We start from the raw sequence: 19,190 nt of genomic DNA on the forward strand, positions 1-19,190 counted from the left end.
AAGTACAATGAGGCGGCACTACCAAGTTTTGCTGGTGCAGTAAGATTTATTGATCCAGAATCTTACTAAATAAATCTTACTGCACCAGCAAGACTAGGGAGTGCTGCCTCATTGTACTCTGTCCACAGCTTGAAAAACCGAAGGAGGGCACTGGAGCAAATATTCACATCATAACAGGATGAGTGCTGGGTACACATCTTATATATAATATTTTTTATTCTATAACAAGTGTCACATCCTGCTGTCCTTGTCTCTGTAGTCCGCAGGGACAGGGGGTGTCTGTGCCATGGATTCACATAATATATAACCACTTCACCTAGTGTCACATTGTTACATCCCTTAATGACATGTGACCACGCCCACTGCGTGCCGCAGGCACAGTACCACTGAGAAAAAAATGCTGTGTGCACCACAGGTGTCAGTAAGAAGTGTCTGTCAGTAAGTAGTGTTTGTGTCAGTACATTTTGCATGGTGTCTGTGTCAGTAAGTTTTGTATGTGTCAGTGAGTAGTGTTTGTCAGTAGGTTTTGTACTGTGTGTGTGTGTGTCAGTAAGTAGTGTCTGTCAGTAAGTGGTGGGTGTCTGTGTCAGTAATACCCCTTTCACACCGCAAAAATAACCTGGTATAGACTGGGTATATTGCTGGGTCGACACGTTCCGATGTGTGTTGTGAAAGGGGTCATGGGCGAATTCCGGATTGCCTGACCCAGTAATTCAACCCGGGAATAAAGAAGGGTTATTCTCGGGTTAAATACCAGGTCCGGTGCAGTGTGAACGGGTCACCCAGGTCGATGCAACCCGGGACCCGTTCACTGCATAGGGATGATCTCATCTCCCAGCACCGCCTCTGCACCTGATGCCGACTCCATCTCCGCCCACAGATGGCAACCCGAACCGGCAAATTGCCAGGTCGGGTTGGCGGTGTGTAGGGTCAAATGCCGGGTCCCACCCAGGAATGGACCCATTTCCAATTCCCTGGTGGGACCCGGCATTATGATGGGAGAGCGGTATAAGTATTGTGTTGTGTGTGTGTCAGTAAGTAATGTCTGTGTCAGTAAGTTTATCTGTGTTGTGCGTGTGTGTCAGTCAGTAATATCTATCAGTAAGTGTCTGTGTCGGTAAGTTTTGTGTTGTGAGTGTGTGTGTTAGTAAATAGTGTCTGTCAGTAAGTGGTGATTGTGTCAGTAAGCTTTGTGTTGTGTGTGTGTGTGTGTGTGTGTGTCAGTAAGTAGTGTCTGTCAGTAAGTGGTGACTGTGTCACTCACATGGCATAGACCACACCCCCTATTTAGACCACACCCACACCACACTGATCACACCCCCACATCACTAGTCACACCACCGCAGTGCTTGTCACACCTCCTGCCGAGGCACACAATAGGCCCTTCCTAAATTTCAGCTCCAGGCCCATATGGACCTTAATCTGGCACTGGATACCACAACAAGATTAAAAAACGTATCCACCGAGTGGAAAGGAATACATAAAAATACAAAATAACATAAAAAAATAAAAAAAATAAAAATAAAAATAAAAGAATTCTTCCATGTAGAAAAAGGTATTATAAAAAAAGAGCAAATATCCATATGTAGTGTTCAAATTTCTAAGCGTTACAGACAAGGAAAACCTTGTGGGATATGAGGATTTCTTTGATCCATTAAAAGATACCTTTATGAGACTGTACTTACCTGATTTAATGTGAGTGGGGTACGCACTCTTATTCGAACCTGGATTTGGAGACGCTGCTCCTTAAGTAAATTGTGGTCACTTGGGGGGCTGACAGTATAGAAGGGGATACATGGGTCTCCCTTGACTTAGCCCAATTAGTGCAGTAGCAGCTGGGTTGCCTATGTTACAGTGGCTCTTACTTACGTGCTGTTGCAATATGGTGAGCAGAATAAAATGATCCCCAGGAGAAAATGTGCTCTATACCCTGTAGTGCAAGGTGCCCACAAGTAGAAAAGCACATTGCTACTCCCAGGGCCATAACTATGAGTGTGCGAGTTGTACCACACCAGATAAAAGAACTGATTATGGCAGAATATAGAAAATATGTCTTATTGTAATGGTCGCATCAACCTCAAAAACGATAAGTACAATAGATGTGGCTAAATTAACAACAGGGAGGATGGAGCTCCCACTCCAGACATCCACAGAAAAAAGGCCCATTTTCATGACAGGATTTCCACAAAATGATGCCACCAAACCACCACCACCAGGGCTGAGCTGTCAGCTGAATCCACCACCTCACTTACTGAGCAACAGCACATTGGCAATAGGTGGCCAGTCAATGAGGAGGGGGAGCCAGTTGAGAGCTTGGCTCTTGGAAGGAGACTTGGCACCAGGAAGGCGAGAGAGGTTGCGGCTGCCTGAAGTGTCCATAGAGAAGACGTGTGTTATGAGGGGTGATTGCTTCTCTGGATCCATCACTGCTGCTTACTATCTTACAGATGTGACACTTGTCATCTTACACTCTAATTGTGGCAAACACAGGTCGTTTGCTGTGATTAGTGTGCCCGTGAATGTGCACATGCATACGATCACATGGGTGCAGGCGCACCTACGATCGTATCACAGTGGGGCATGAATAGTCACAATCACGGCACATTCACAGTCATGACTTCCTGCTGGTCTGTCTACGAGCGCATACAGTAACTCTACCATGACACTCACATTAGACAGATCTTTTCCATGCTTAGTTGACTTCAAGAAATGACCATTTCACGCAAAAGGGATGATCTACTAAGCCTTGGAGACAGAAAAAGTGAAGAGAGATAAAGTACCAGCCCATTAGCTTCTAATTGCCATGTTGTAGCTGTATTTAGAAAATGATAGGAGCTGATTGGTGGTTAGTTTATCGCCGTCCACTTTATCCCTCTCCAATGCTGAGTACATCTGCCCACAAGAGAAGATGGATCTATCAAACCGACCACATGCTCAAGCCCTGTCCATCTGTGCATGCATATTCCAATTCATTGCATTTATTGTTATCCTTGGTATCCAGATGATAGGTCGACAGTGAAAAGGTTGACAGTCAATAGGTCAACACAAATGGTTGATATGCATATGGTCGACATAGTCAAAAGGCATACTTACCTACTTTTCATGTCTCCTCTCCGGGAGAAGCCCAGAGAAAAGACACTACTGTACGTGCCTCTTCAGGGGGCGGGGCTGAATGGTTGTGTCATTTGGCCCTGCCCCAATACTGTGAAAAACCTACAATTCGCAGGTGCTTGATGAGGGGTGGAGCTATAGGCCCCACACACAACACAGAAACCACACGCGATTTGCTGGTCCATGTCAAGCGGCGGCGTTAAATGACAATGCCAGTCATTTAGCTACACTTCCAGCTCCCCACAATTTCCGTTAATTATCACACCATCCTGCCTGCATCACTAGGAAGCGGGCAGGATGTGGGAGAGCCACCTACTCTTATGGGGCTGCGGGGAACTACTCCAAAAATAGCTAGTCTCCCACAGCTTCTGGGAGTGTAGGCAATTATGTCAAAAGGTCGTCAGGTTCAAATGGTCAACATGAGAATGGTCAACACAGGAAAAGGTCGACCAAAGTTTTTTTTTTTTTTTATTTCTTCAACTTTTTAATACTTTACCATGCACATGGAGTATGATTGGGAAAAGTAACCTGTGCCAAGCGCAGCGGTAGGAGAGCGAGTCACATTGCATGAAGCATGGCGAGCAAAACGAGCCATGTGAGAGGACGTGGTGCACTAACTGGAGTTCCATGTGCTGCAAGGTAAAATTTCACACCCCAAAAAATTGAACTCTCATATTGACCTTTTCATTTGTTGACCATTTCCGTGTTGACATTTTGACCCTGTCGACCATTTGGTGTCGACCTAGAGACCCATAACCATTATCCTGTGGGATGCATCCACATTTCTTAATTTTCTTGTTCATGCTGATTTACATTTAAATGACAATATGTACACTCAAATTATTTACACAGAAAGCAGCTTGCTGTATAATGAGACATGATTTAACGGGTGGTCTTCAGTTTGCCGAATGTTGGGATCCCGGCGCACAGTATACCGGCGCCGGAATCCCGACACCCGGCATACCGGCACATATTCTACCTCGTGGGGGTCCACGACCCCCCTGGAGGGAGAATAAAATAGCGTGCACCGTGCCCGTAGCGTGGCGAGCGCAGCGAGCAAGCAAGGGGCTCCTTTGCGCTCGCCACGATGTCGGTATGCCGGCGGTCGGGCTCCCGGCGCCGGTATGCTGGTCGCCGGGAGCCCGACCGCCGGCATACCATACTACACCCGATTTAACTAATAACAGATGCAAAGTAAAAATGGGAATATTTTGCATTACATTAAATGTAATCTCACAGGGAGCAATGTGCTTTCTTTACTACTCATTGTAATTTGTTTTCTTTTTATCTTATTGCAGGGCACGGGTGCTGAAAATTCACCTACAAATCTTCCCATAAAGATATGCCTTGTAACAGAGCTCTTCGATCTTGTGGTAAATGAAAATGACATCAATATACAGTATTAGTGGATTTGCGGATTGTAGACGGTTCATTGCCGTATGCTAAATGTAATACTGAACAATCCAAGTTAGTCACCTACCAGCTTGGAAGAAAAAGGGAATATGTTTAAAGTTTCAGTTCAAGTTTTAGTTCATTTACCCACAAAACAAAAAAACAACTTGATCCTGTTAATCATGAAGGGGTAGATTTACAAATGCTTCTATAGCAGACAAGTGGATTTGTTGCCCGTAGCGACCAATCAAATTCTATCATTTTCCAGAATGCAGTAGAGAAATGATAGCTAAAATCTAATTGGTTGCTACGGGCAACAGTAAATTTACATCGCAGTGTGTAACTAGTGTTCTGCTAGACGTTTTCTTACTATCACCGCCCTCAGCCACAGGCACAAACAGAAGTGGCTAAGTGGCCATTGGAATCCTCATATGTCATCCCCGCACTTGATTTCATACTTTGATTGTGTTAAGAACTTCCACAAAGAAATGTACAAAATATTTTAGTGAACGTTATTATTATTATTATTATTATTATTATTATTATATCTCTGATCTGTAAGGCGCTGCAGTATTCTGCAGTACCAGGGAGTAGGGAAAACTGATCACATGGAAAACAAGGATATAGAAGATAAGGCCAGTACACACAGGCCAATCTAGCACCGGTGATAGCGACGCGCAGGGCTGCGCATCTCTATCGCTGGGGGGCATACACACGAGAGATCCGTGCTTAAAATCTAAGCAATCTACTCAGTTTGCTTAGATTTTAAGAATGGATCTCTCCGTGTGTACCCCCCTTTAGTTAAAAAAAGTGCAGACTTTAAAACCAAGGGTAGGAAGGGCTCTACTCACAAGAGCTTGCAATCTAAAAGAGGGCCAAGCTGATACAAAAGATGTGAACATGGGGGGTCATTCCGAGTTGTTCGCTCGGTAAAAATCTTCGCATCGCAGTGATTTTCCGCTTAATGCGCATGCGCAATGTCCGCACTGCGACTGCGCCAAGTAAATTTGCTATGCAGTTAGGATTTTTACTCACGGCTTTTTCATCGTTCTGGCGATCGTAATTTGATTGACAGGAAATGGGTGTTACTGGGCGGAAACAGGCCGTTTTATGGGCGTGTGGGAAAAAACGCTACCGTTTCCGGAAAAAACGCAGGAGTGGCCGGAGAAACGGAGGAGTGTCTGGGCGAACGCTGGGTGTGTTTGTGACGTCAAACCAGGAACGACAAGCAGTGAAATGATCGCAGATGCCGAGTAAGTCTGGAGCTACTCAGAAACTGCTACGAGGTGTGTAATCGCAATATTGCGAATACATCGTTCGCAATTTTAAGATGCTAAGATTCACTCCCAGTAGGCGGCGGCTTAGCATGAGCAAATCTGCTAAAATCCGCTTGCGAGCGAACAACTCGGAATGACCCCCATGACTCAGAATGCAGATTGGATAGCAGGAAAGGTGTAACATAATACTCGTCGGTAATGAAGCCTCTAATAAAGAGCAAATGGCTATACTCCAGTTAAAACAAATATAATAGCAGAACTTTAATTAACAACAGTCTATTATAATATAATATATTATGATATGGGGGGATGTATGAAGCCTTGCACAGAAATAAAGTGGAGAGAGATAAAGTACCAACCAATCCACATCTAACAGTCATTTTTCAAACAGTCTGTAACATGGCAGTTAGGCGCTGGTTGGCACTCATCTCTTGCCACTTTGGGGTCTATTCATGTAGCAGAGAAAAGCCCTGTTTTGCATTAAACAGGGCTTTTCTCTGCCTAGTGCAATACACAGAGCGGGTTACCATGGAGAAGTCACTGACTTCCCTAGCGGCACACCCGTTCTGTGCTTGAATCGCAACATCATACTTTTATATGGTGAGTGTGATCCGCTTCTCCATGGAGTTCAGGCTCGCCATTTCAGGATGGTGTAACCTGAACTACGGTGTGGAGACGAAAGGGAAGCTCAATGCTTCCCTGGTCTCTACTCGGCACCCGGCACTGGCCCCACCCCCTGACCTGCCAGCTGCCACTGCAGCCTGGCACATGCACAGCGGGACTCGTCGAAGGACTCCACGCATCAGAAAGTGGACTGCCTGGAGAAGACTTCACCGCTGGACCCCTGGATTCAGCACAGAGGTGTTTCTACAGTGGAGGGGGCCCGTGTGCACCTACGGGTGGGCCCCCTCCTCTGTATGGCGCTGTAGACTCCAGCATTGTGCCAGAGTCTACTGCGCATGCGCAGGTCTCTGGAAACATGGCGCCCGCCATGATCAGGAGACCAATTTGGCTACCGCGCATGTGCGGTGGCCATTTTGGTGGAGATTTCCAACACGATTGCAGGTCCTGGCGCTGGACTCCTGAAAGGTAAGTGTTAAAATGGGTGCAATGGGTGTGGTGTGATCCCCCCCTGGACCCAGGGGCCTGTGTGCATTGCACCCATTGCACCCATTATATAAACGCCAATGATTCAGCAGCGCATCACCGGAAGGGTGAGTATACATGAATTGCTACTTATTACAGCTATACATGGTATCGAATCAATGCATTGTATAGTGATAAGTAGCAATTAAGTTTACGTTTTCTTCATGAATAGACCCCCAGGGGTCTATTTACTAAGCCTTGGATGGAGCTAAATCCAACGGATATAAAGTCCTAGCCAATCAGCTCCTAACTGCCATGTCACAGGCCGGGTTTGAAAAATGACAGTTAGGAGCCGATTGGCTGGTACTTTATCCCAGTCCACTTTATCTCCATCCAAGGCTTAGCAAGTAAACCTCCAAATCTCTATCCAATCATTGATAGATATGCTTCGTAATATTACATTTTATTCAGTTATAAAACAACTTATTGAAAAAGTAACTAGTCAAAAGTAACATATAAACATATGACAGTAGTGGCACAGCAATAAACGCAGGATCATGGGGAGAGAAATCATTAAGAATTAAGTGATATGTTTATATGAAACTGTGAAGATTTATACACACTTGCCAAGAAAATGAGCGACGTCGCTATTTAGCCATTCCTGAGCGACATTGCTAACTTTCACCATTCCTGAGCAACGTCGCTAACTTTCACCATTCCTGAGCAACGTTGCTAACTTTCACCATTCCTGAGCAACGTCGCTAACTTTCACCATTCCTGAGCGACGTTGCTAACTTTCACCATTCCTGAGCAACGTCGCTAACTTTCACCATTCCTGAGCGATGTCGCTAACTTTCTTGACAAGTGTGCATGTCGCCACTGACCAGCAATGCAAATCCCCGCGGGTCGTTAACGACACTCGCTGTCGTTAATGACTATCGTCCAAAAGCTGCCTGCACGGCCCCACCATTCCTGACTCATTACATGCCGCTGTGTGCTGCGGGCAACCGCCGCCCGCAGCACTCAACTGCAGCCGAGGAGAGGAGCGCACAGCGCAGCGGCCACGGGGATGAAGGAGGAGGAGGGTGGTGGAGGAGGGAGCCGCAGCAGTGCACTGTAATTGGTGGAGGCGCTGCTGCTGCTGTCTCTTTCCTTCCCCATAGGCTGTCCTCCACCGCTGTGATTGCTGGGAAGCGCATCCCAGCATTCACAGCAGCGGAGGACAGCCAATGGGGAAGGAAAGGAACAGCAGCAGCAGTGCCTCCACCAATCACACAGCTCTGCTGCGGCTCCCTCCTGCACCTCCCTCCCCCTCCTTCTCTCCTGCCTGGGATCTGTCCCAGAAGAAGCTGCACCGAGGAGCCTGAGCAAGCGGAGACAGTAAGTATAATTTTCTTTCTTTCTCCGCGCTGGAGGTACAAAGTACACACAGCGCGCGCACACTCAATTGATAACCTTTAAACCTTATTAGTGATACAATGCAATGATATGGTTACACTTTAAACCTTTATGCAGCAAAGCACTGCAACGATGTTATACCTTAAACCTTAAGTAGCGCTGACGGTATAAAGTACCCGCAGTGCGTACACCTTATCAATATACTCTTAAACCTTATACAGTTAAATACGCTTTAAACCCTAACAGGGAAATGAGGACACAACACCGATATGTAGTTGACCACAGGGTTCTAAGGCCACAGTGGGTTATTTCAAAAGAGATAACAGTACAAATTATACACTACAGGCTAACAAGATAAATCTACAACAGAATAATGGCTACAGTCAATGTACATACGTGAGAATAATCGCGTGCGCTTCCCGGTCCGGTCCTCCGTCATCACGGGTGATGACCTTCAGAGTCTGTGATAGTGACCTGGCCTGCAGCTTGCTCTTTATTCAGTAGATCAAGACATAATACAATAGACACTGTGTGCTCTTCTTCCATTGGTTCGGGGGTGGGACATATTCTGTGCACCGAAGACCATTGGTCAGTTCAAGAAGTGGGCGATGGCTAGGACTTGAGATGTGGTTTCTGTTGTTTGCATCTGAGTTCCCACCCCATGACCAGTTAAACCCATCACATTTATCATACATAAATCTGGTATTATTAATAACTTAATGAGGTAATATTTAATAATGTTCTTTTTCCCACCAGATTAATGTTTACGTGACTCTGAACAATATGATCCCACACATGATATGATTATCTATTTCAATCCTCAAGATATACATATATCCACATATATATATATATATATATATATATATATACATACACACATACACACATACTCCTGCTATTACAATTTGTTAGGAATTATATATATTTATTCATATATATATATAATAATTATATATATATATATATAATATATATGAACACCTACATCTCCATGGGTTTTAGACTACGAATGTTAATATCTTAGATTTCTAACTGTCTGGTCTTGTGTTTTGGTTAGCTATTGTTAAACAGCTTCGGTTCCTGGGTATTGTCTCTTCGTTTGTTTTTGCTTTCAGGAGAGACAATGACAATTCAGTACTCATTGTTTTAAATAGAAACTTGGCTATTTTAGTAAACAAAGGTGTTTGCCTTCTTCATAGAATTTCAAAGCTTAGTGTAAATAAGGCCATTGTATTTTAGTCTCTGGGAGTTTTAATTTATGTGTGACTGATTTTCATGCTATTTAAAGGTTAAAGCAGACAGTGTGGGATTTATACAATATATATATATATATTAGATTTATGATATGTCTTTGTGGCTTTTCCATGAGAGTACAAACTCCACTGTAATTACTCATACCACGCTCAAACCGCGCAGGACCGCGGGAGCGACCATACACAATTTGCGGATATGTGCACGCATGGCGGACATGTGTGTGTGGTTTGTACGTGATGTGTGTACTGCAATATTTTTCTACTTAACACCACGAAGCCAAGCCCCTATATTTTTTGCGTGCATTGCCCGTTTTACATGGGGGGCTCCGATGCCGTTTCTTGCACACAGTGCTAAAATGTCTAGTTACGGCACTGTTGCTAGGTATCCATTTCTCTGGCCCTGAGCAGGTCCCCCTCACCAGATCCTCTCCAGGGGTGAGGGGGTGGACTTGGATGGGATGGGGGGATGGCCCAAAGCATTTTGTCGCACCTGGGCCCACTGCTCGCTAGTTCAGCCACTGCCCCTGATGATTGCTATAGAAAGAGAAAGCAATCTCCATTGTTTATTTTAGGAATCTTGATACATTTTACAGAGCTACTGTATAGAGATTGGCATTGTCTGGTGTGACTGTCTTTTCCATGTGCTAATCTCTTTGTGTACACACGGTGAGATGAGGGCTAAACCCTGATTCTCACTATGCGATAGGGACTAGGTCGGAATCGCAAGCCTAGATGACTGTGCTACGATGTACGATTTTGGCTAAGTGTCAATTTTGACTATACTTTTATACTGTACTAGATAGTCAACATTGACTTGCCTGCACAGTCTATCTAGGCTTGCGATACCGACCTCGCAGGACCGCACATCGATATCGCATCGGGATCGCAAGGTGACTTTCCCCTTGCAGTCTGCACTAACTTTTCTTGTGATTTTCACTACATAGTCAAAATCGGAAGAAAAAATCTTACCGTGTGAACACACCTTAAGCTGTAAAACGTTTTGCTGTGATGTGGCACTCTCCTCAGGAAACTTTTGCAGAACTTAATAATAAACACTACACATGTATCAGCCTCCTGCCTTGTAAAATTCACCTGCCATTCTTCTACATGTACAGATACCTCTTGTGCGAGCTCTTGAGAATACAACTCTAGCAAGAACTGTGCTCCCATATCAGTAGTTAGGAAATGCTGCAGGCACAGTTCCGAGTTAAGCTGCTCACAAGCAGTCTAGATCATTTTCTATACAGTATAGGCAAGAATCTCACCTACATTTTCTGCAAGCTTGCATACTGTAGGGGGGCTGACATAGGGGTACAGCTCCATCTTTGCACATTGGTGGTCATTCTGTGTTGTTCGCTAGCTGCATTCGTTCGCTGTGCAGTGATGAGGCAAAAAACGGCACTTCTGCGCTTGCGTATGCGATGCAATGTGCACTCGCAACGTACTTTTACAACAAACGATGTAGTTTCACACAAGGTCTAGCGATGCTTTTCAGTCGCACTGGATGCTGCAGAGTGATTGACGGGAAGAGGGTGTTTCTGGGTGTCAACCGACCGTTTTCAGGGAGTGTTCGAAAAAACACAGACATATCAGGAAAAACGCTGGCATGGCTGGGCGAACGCAGGGCATGTTTGTGACGTCAGAACAGGAACTGAACAGTCTGAAGTGATCGCAAGCGCTGAGTAGGTTTTGAGCTACTCTGAAAATGCACAAAAAAACTTTGTAGCTGATCTGCGATCCTTTCGTTCGCATTTCTGCTAAGCTATAATACACTCCCAAAGGGCGGCGGCATAGCGTTTGCACGGCTGCTAAAAACTGCTAGTGAGTGATCAACTCGGAATGACCACCATGCTGCGCTCCCTGTGATGAGGTCATTCTTTATAGAGCTGCTCTGTCCTAGCTTTCCAATAGTAATCATTGTAATTCTTTTTCCCTCACCCAGGCCAAATAGTGCATTCCACCATGTCCCCCACAGGCCCTAGATATCACCATGCCCCCTCCCCCAGCTGCAGGGTGCATGTGTCATCACGTTACCTCCCATCCATCTGACACGTCCAGCACCCAGTGTCTGTGTGTGTGTGTGTGTGTGTGTGTGTGTGTGTATCACCATGCCCCCCCCAGACCCCTGTGTCATCATGTCATTGCCTCCCCCTCCAGGACCAAGTGTATGTGTGTGTCTGTCACCATCCCCCCCATTATGTGTATCATCTGGGGTCCCAGGCCTTAGTGTGTGTCACTGTGTTGTCACCCCCCATGTCAGTGACCCACCCCCTCCAGGACCCAGTGTGTGTGTGTCACTATGTCTCCTGCACCCTGCCCCAGTTTGTGTGTCACATATCTCCCTCCCCCAAGCCCTTTTTCCTTCCACCCCTTTTCCTTCCACTTCTGCCCTCTTTATCACTTACCTTGGTCCTCCTCTTCTGCGGAGGAGATGGAGTCCTGCTGGCAGGTGGTCAGAAGCGACGTTGAGAAACCTGAAGATAAGTACAATCTTCTTGTGTTCTAGCGTCCATACCTGGGTGACAATTCTGAGAGATTTGTTTCAGATTACGAGCTTATGTAAGAAGTATTTTTTCCCTATAAAATGATGTAGAAATAGCAGTTTCTGTATAATTTTATGAATTATTGCTACAGTATATGCTAAAAGCCTAATGCAGGAGATATCACTGACATTTCCTGCAGAAGGCTCATTTGTGCTGAAGATCGCAGTATTATTATCAATGAGGACTATGCTCTTACACCTGTGTACCAAACTCTGTAAATATAACTTTTCAGAGTATGGCCCCGCTGTCACCTAGGGGAGCAGCAAAAAAAGTCTCAGACCCTAAGGGTGCCCTGAAACCAGAAAGTTTGAGAGCCACTGTACTATATACAATAATTCAAGTTTTTGGTTTTGATAATGTAAAGGAAATATGTAGTGTAGAAATAATCAGATGTATTAACCTGGAGAAAGGATAAAGAAGTGATAAAGCAGTGATAAGTGCAATGTGATAACGCACCAGCCAGTCATTAAGGGGCCTATTTATCACCATCCACATCCAGGATGCGGATGACAGGTGATAAAATCACCCAAACTCGTACTGCGATAATTGATTACATCGCAGGGATGTATCAATTATCGCATGCAGGGACAGAGCTTGTGGTCATTTTTTTGTAAAAAATACCCCAATGTCCTGCTGTGCATGCACCACTGCTGTCGCCACCGCCCGGTCGACCCCCCCCTCCCGTCACGACTACCCCTGCGCACCGCGGACTACCCCCCCCAGCATGTCAATATACTTACCAGACCATGGAAACAGTCCGGGCTGCTACTGCTGGGCTGCCGGGCACTGGATCCTGTGTGCTGCAGTGACCTCCGGTGCTGTAAAGTGTGCTGCTGCTTTACAGCGTCACTTTACAGCACCAGGGTCAAAGCACAGCACAATGGTGGACCAGGCGCCCAGCAGCGCTCACCAGAGCAGCGGACACCGGTTCCCTGGACAGGTAAGTGATTTTTTTGTTTTAACTTTTTTTTTTAACACTTTGATCAGCTTTTGTTTCCATCAGACACACATAGCTGATCACTAGAGCCGGGTCCCGCTCAGCTTTCTCTGCCAGGAGCAGAGAAAGCAGGGCAAAAGGGTACAGAATACAGTGCTGCCCTGTGATCTCGCCAGCCTAAGCTGGCGAGATTACCACAGGGCACACTGCAGTATTTTTTCACTTTTTTTTTAGTAAATTTGGCCACATCGCATTTCCCATTATAAGTCTGGGGAATGCGATGTGGGTTACTAAAAAAAAGTGAATTAAAGGGTTTGGAGCAGTTTTTCATGAAAACTGCTCCAAATGCCCTTTAATACATTCAGGTGATATTAAAATAATGCAAAAAAGGGTGTTAAAACGCCCCTTTTCACATTACTTTAGTAAAAATAATGGTAATAAATTGGCCTCTAAGGATTTGAAAAATGACAATTAGGAGCTGACTGGCTGGTGCGTTATCACCTTGCACTTATCACTGCTTTATCACTTCTTTATCCCTTCTTCAGGCTTAATACATCTGCTCCAATGATACATAAGTAGCTTGACATCATTTTATGTATTAAATTCAAGTAAATAAACAGTACATTAGATATTTGCTTATGAAGTATAGACCTTAATGTATTTTATGTATTAGTACATGTTTACTGTTCAAATATTATCATAGGTGGCTGTTCAAAATATGTTTTTCTGTTCTCTGTAGAAAATTCTGGCTGCTTTCCTGGATTGTGATCCAAACCTAGTCTTTGCAGAAGTGGTACAGTATATTTTATTAATATTTAATGTTAATTAGACTGATATTGAGTCAGTGATATATCTTTTTATAAACTAATAATATTGCCATCAACAATATAAAACAATGAATAACTGGATTTTGTTTACTAAAAATTGGTATTGTTATAATCCTGAAGCGGTACATTTATTGTCATTTCAAATTATGCAATTAATCAGTGTTGGCATCATTGGCATTTTTATTTTTCATCAAGCAGGTCATTGTAAGCTGGCTATAGACTAGTGCGATTTGGCCTCTTTTCATCAGATTTAGAGACACATCGGGCCGAGAAATCGGCTGAAAAGTGATCAAATTGCAGATGTTTGACATCTGATCTGATCCGATGCGTGGTCCCGTGCGCATTGTGGCTTAATCGGTTGTCAGACGCGCTGCACAGAGGATAAATCAGAATTGCAGCAATCAGGTGCACATCGCCCAGCAGTGCCCGCTTCCATGAGAGAACTGTGGCTGTGCTGCTGTGTAATTAGGACAGGTACAGTAGTGTCTCTCCCACTCCATCTTTCTCCCTGTTCCACACTCTCTCTCTCTCTCTCTCTCTCACTCTCTCTCTTTCTCTCCCAAACACTGTCGCTCCTCTCTCTCTCCCTAACACTCTCACTCCTCTCTCTCTCTCTTTCCCAAACACTGTCACTCCTCTCTCTCTCCCTAACACTATCCTCTCTCTCTCCCTAACACTCACTCCTCTTTCTCTCTATCTACCTAACACTCTCGCTCCTCTCACTCTATCCCCTTAACACTCTTGCTCCTTTCTCTCTCTCTCCCTAACACTGTCTCTTCTCTCTAGCTAACGCTCTCACTTCTACCTCTTTCTCTCTCTAACACTCTCTCTCTACTCTCTTTCTCCCTAACACTGTCGCTCCTCTCTCTCACACTTTCTCTCCCATAACACTCTCTCTCTCTCTCTGACACTTTTACTCCTATCTTTCTTTCTCTTCCTAACACTCTCTCCTCTCTCTCTCCCTAAAACTCTCGCTCCTCTCTCTCTCACTTTATCTCCCTAACACCCTCTCTCCTCTCTCTATCTTCCTAACACTCTCGCTCTCTCTTTCTCTCCATAACACTCTCTCTCCTCTCACTCCCTAACACTCTCTCCTCTCTCTCTTCCTAACATTCTTCTCTCTGCACTCTGTCTCTCTCTCCAACACTCTCGCTCCTCTCTCTTTCGCTCCTCTCTCTCTCCAACACTCCCCTCTCTCTCTCTTCCTAACACTCTCTCTCTCTGCTCGCTCCCTAACACTCTTCTCTCTCCATTCTCTCTCTCCGTAACACTCTTGCTCCTCTCTCTCTCTCTCTCACCATAACACTCTCTCTCCTCTCTCTAACACTCTCACTCCTCTTTCTCTCCCTAACAGTCTCTCTCCTCTCTTTCTCTCCCTAACACTCTTCTCTCTCCACTCTCTCTCCCTAACACTCTTGCTCCTCTCTCTTTCTCTCCCTAACACTCTCTCTCCTTTTGCTCCTCTCTCTCTTTGACACTCTCTCTCTTTGTACCTGACACGGTCTTTCTCTCTTCCTCTCTCCTGACACTTAGTCTCTCTCTCTCTCTCTCTTTCTCCCTCTCTTTCCCTGACACTCTCCCTCTCACTTCCCACCTCCTCCCCACTGTAATGCCACTGCCACCTCCATTTCATCCCTGTAGTACTGCCTCCTCCTCCCCAGTGGCTCCGCCACCAGGGGCACTAAATTTGGGTCTATATTGCCCCCCAGCCCATAAATGTTCTGACGCCCCTGGTTGGGACCATCATACTGATCATGCGTCCCCCATGTATTTGTCGCTGGCTGAGGAGAGCATGGCATCCCACAGAGATTAATAATAAATGGGGTAAGAGAGAGGAGTAAAAAAAAGTTCTCTGCAGTTGTTCATAAAAGACTGCAAAGAAAGATATATGTGTGAATATACAGTGCGGCACAAATAAAAACTGTGACATCTAAACCAGCACAACATCTACTAATGCAAAATAAGGCTGTCACTAAAACAACTGTGAACGCTGTTTTCTGAAATAAAGCATTTATATTTAACTCAGCACAAAATATATTAAGGTTTAATAAGGCTTTTTACTAACAAATAATTGTGGACTTTGTCTATTTTAACAAGTAATCTGTTACAGCTGTGCTGAGGCAGCTTTCACTAATAAGTGTTATGCTTTTTGATTGTTTGTTAGGGTCTATATAGTCCTGATAATATTAAACTATAGATTTATCAAAATATTAGTAAGATAGATTTGGGGTTAAAGCAGGACGTTCTTATGGTGCCCACACACGGTGCGATTTGAACTAGACGCGATGCTATTTGAACTAAAAAGATCAAATAGCATGCGAGAATCGCACCATGTGTGGGCACCATTAGGCATAATGTTATTATTGTTTATCTTATATAGAATACATTTATATTCTAAATAGACTGTTTGCCAGCGCTTTCTCTGAATTTGTTATTACCATTTGTAAAAACCACATGGACATTTTGCTTAACTATAGGAGTAATTCAATATAAAACACAAGTAAACCACTTACAGTACTTTGTTTTTATTAACAGGATTTGCATTTTTATACATTTCTAAATGCCTTCCAAATAACTCTGAAAATCCAGATCCATTAACAGTGTCATCCGTTGTTGTTCTATAAAAGCAAAATAATACTGTATACACTCTTGGTATAGAGGTTCCTATGTTACACTATGTAACGTAAAGTTTCCATGACTAATACCAAGAACTGTATATAGTCACACATTGCACGGGGCTCCAACGGGAGCTACTGTATAATTATGTACATGAATGTAAACTGCAAGATTTTATGTAAAGACGGAAGCACCATTTATACTAAAATCACTGTTTTGTTAATAGTTGAACTGCTTCACAGAGCTTGACGACCAAACCAAAGCTTTCTTGAAGAAATGTTTCGCAGTAAGTTTATAATATCTTTAGTTGTCTAGCAACTATTAGAGTACATTAGCATGATGTACAGCAAGAGCAATACTGCTAAAGTAATCACCCAATGGCTCCATATTGTGCACTCATTAAAATAGAACAGACATCCTTATTTACTCAATCTTGTAAAAAAACAAAACACTTTGTATTTGTACATGTATGGAAGGCAGAGACCAAAAACTCAGCATCAGCACTCAGCTCTCAGAGCATCTGCCAGTCCTTCATCTTCATTTGTTTTATGTTTGTATACTGTACTTTCAAGAATGGACTTCACATTATGATTGCAACAAACAAGTATTAAGAACTAAGGATCAACTAGGGTTGAAGTTATGAAAAGGAAAAAAAAAAAGGCAGATTAGATGGGCCAAGTGGTTTTTAACTGCTGTCACATTCTATGGGGGGGAGGGGGGTATTCAAATGTTTGAAAAGTCATTTGTGTGTCTGTTTTTTCCTAATAGACAGGAAAAAACAGACACCATGCCAACTTTTCAAACAACTGAATTCCCCCTATGTGTCTATATTTTAAGTAGTGGGTGTTGGTACCATTAAGGTGCCGCCCAAAGGAATTCCCTTGGAGGTCTTTAATCTTCTGTTATCTGCTCTTGACCCAAAGTTCCTGTAGGGACACACTTCAGGCCACGGGGTGTAAGTTAATAACAGGTGGCTGGAGGCAAAATAGAAGATTGTGAACTTGAACAGCAGTCAGCAGTGACTGTAGCAAATCACTATGAAATGAGTGTACAGTGATCTGTTCTTGTTCAGCAGCCCCCCGGGTGCCCCTATCGTGGTGCCCCTCTGACAGCTGGAACCCTGTGGCCAGTGCCTCCAATGTCTCTGGAAGTTATGCCACTGCTTCAGGCAAAGAGGTAAAGATCCCCCAAAAATAAACAAGAAGGGCTACAAGGAAAATAAGAGGAGTTGGAATCAATAATTACCAGTTTTTTATTTATACATTATTTAATTTGTCACAAATTCCACACAATTAATAAGTCTTCAATAATAAATTGAACTTCACTAAATAAATGAATGAATATTATACAGTGTGTATGAATTAATAAACCTTTCTAACCTACAATAGGCTAATACATTTCAAACTTCTATGTTACGCTACACACATCCACAGCAAATATTACAGTAAAATCGGTTCATCTACTACAGTGTAATTGTAATGTTGGTGCCAGGGACATGCAGCCAGGGGAGCCATTAATGATTACAATAATACAAAGAGGATACTTGAGACACATATTCTGTGTCATATGTATCTTCTTTATATTATTCTAAACATTTAATGCATTCATTTAGTTTGGGAGGCACCGATAGCAGTGCCTGCCATTGACAATGGTAACGGGGATAGAGCAGGGGGCGGGGCCAAGCCATGGACAGTAAAAGCCCATTAAAAAAAGTGGAGGAAGTGGCACTTATACAAGTACCTCAGTGACAGGGGCGTGCTTTCAGCTCACATGAAAGCACGCCCCTGTCAGTGATGCAGATGTGATTGGACAGCGGATCCGTGCTGGTTCCACTGTCCAATCACCCATATATGGTGGGGAGACAAGGAAGCAGATCATGGCACACACACCAGGCAGCAGAGGATGTTTTAGAAAGGTGCCCTGCGTACATAGAGTATGTGGGTGCTACCTGGCTGGTGTATGTGAGGACGTAACTAGACTGGGGTGAGTGGCTGTACATTGGGGGCGGTAAGCCCACCTCCACAATCTCCACCTACTCGGCTCAATGCACTGAGGACTCGGAGCAATGGGCTCGGCCTCCTAGTGCTGCTGCCGGCACACTTAGAGCATGGGAGGCGAGGCCCCGCCTCATGCCTGATAGATGTGCTGGGAACGGCAATGACGCTGTGCCTGCCTTCTCTCAGGGCAGCTCCCAGCAGCGGCGGTGCGTTTGCTTCCTGCAATACAGGGTCAGAGAAGTGGTGGCTGCAGGAGAGAGGTGAAGTGATGAGGCTGTTGAAATGAGAGGTGGTTGTTTGCACTTGTTAATGTCAGGTGGGGATGGGGCCAGGGGATCCTGGGCAGACAGCAGCACACTCAATATGCTGCTCATACTCTGCCTGCATGTGTGCTTGTGTGTGTGTCAGGACAGCTACTGTGCTGTTACATTTTCTACAAAATTTGTTCTGCAGGGATCATAAACTAGGCAGTGAAGGCGACTATGGTTGGTGGGACCCAGGGGGCCCCTCTGTCAGCTGCCACCGCCTAGTAGTGTATGGTGATTTTTTTCTCTAACATGGCCACAATCAGCGGACGTGCGAGCCGCATTCGAGAAATGTGGGGTGAACAGCAATCAGGTGACTGGGAGGAAATGAGCTGCAATAGGAGGAATGGTGGTTGTATGATCTATGATCATCATACTGTAGGGGTGACATTTGAATCAGCCTCATCATGCAAATGTCAACAGGGCTGTCCCCTACATTCCAACA

General features: G+C 44.5%; 1 protein-coding gene across 1 annotated transcript in view; it reads left to right on the plus strand.

The window, feature by feature from the left end:
- The window catches only part of LOC134965502 (uncharacterized), a 96,839-nt gene that overhangs the window by 39,117 nt on the left and 38,532 nt on the right, over positions 1 to 19,190 (plus strand). Inside the window, exons 4-6 of the mRNA XM_063941901.1 lie at positions 4,410 to 4,484; positions 13,740 to 13,793; positions 16,670 to 16,729. Coding sequence (XP_063797971.1) covers positions 4,410 to 4,484; positions 13,740 to 13,793; positions 16,670 to 16,729 — 189 coding nt within the window. The remainder of the gene's footprint in view (positions 1 to 4,409; positions 4,485 to 13,739; positions 13,794 to 16,669; positions 16,730 to 19,190) is intronic.

The sequence above is a fragment of the Pseudophryne corroboree genome, chromosome 10, assembly GCF_028390025.1.
Source record: "Pseudophryne corroboree isolate aPseCor3 chromosome 10, aPseCor3.hap2, whole genome shotgun sequence".
NCBI lineage: Eukaryota > Metazoa > Chordata > Amphibia > Anura > Myobatrachidae > Pseudophryne > Pseudophryne corroboree.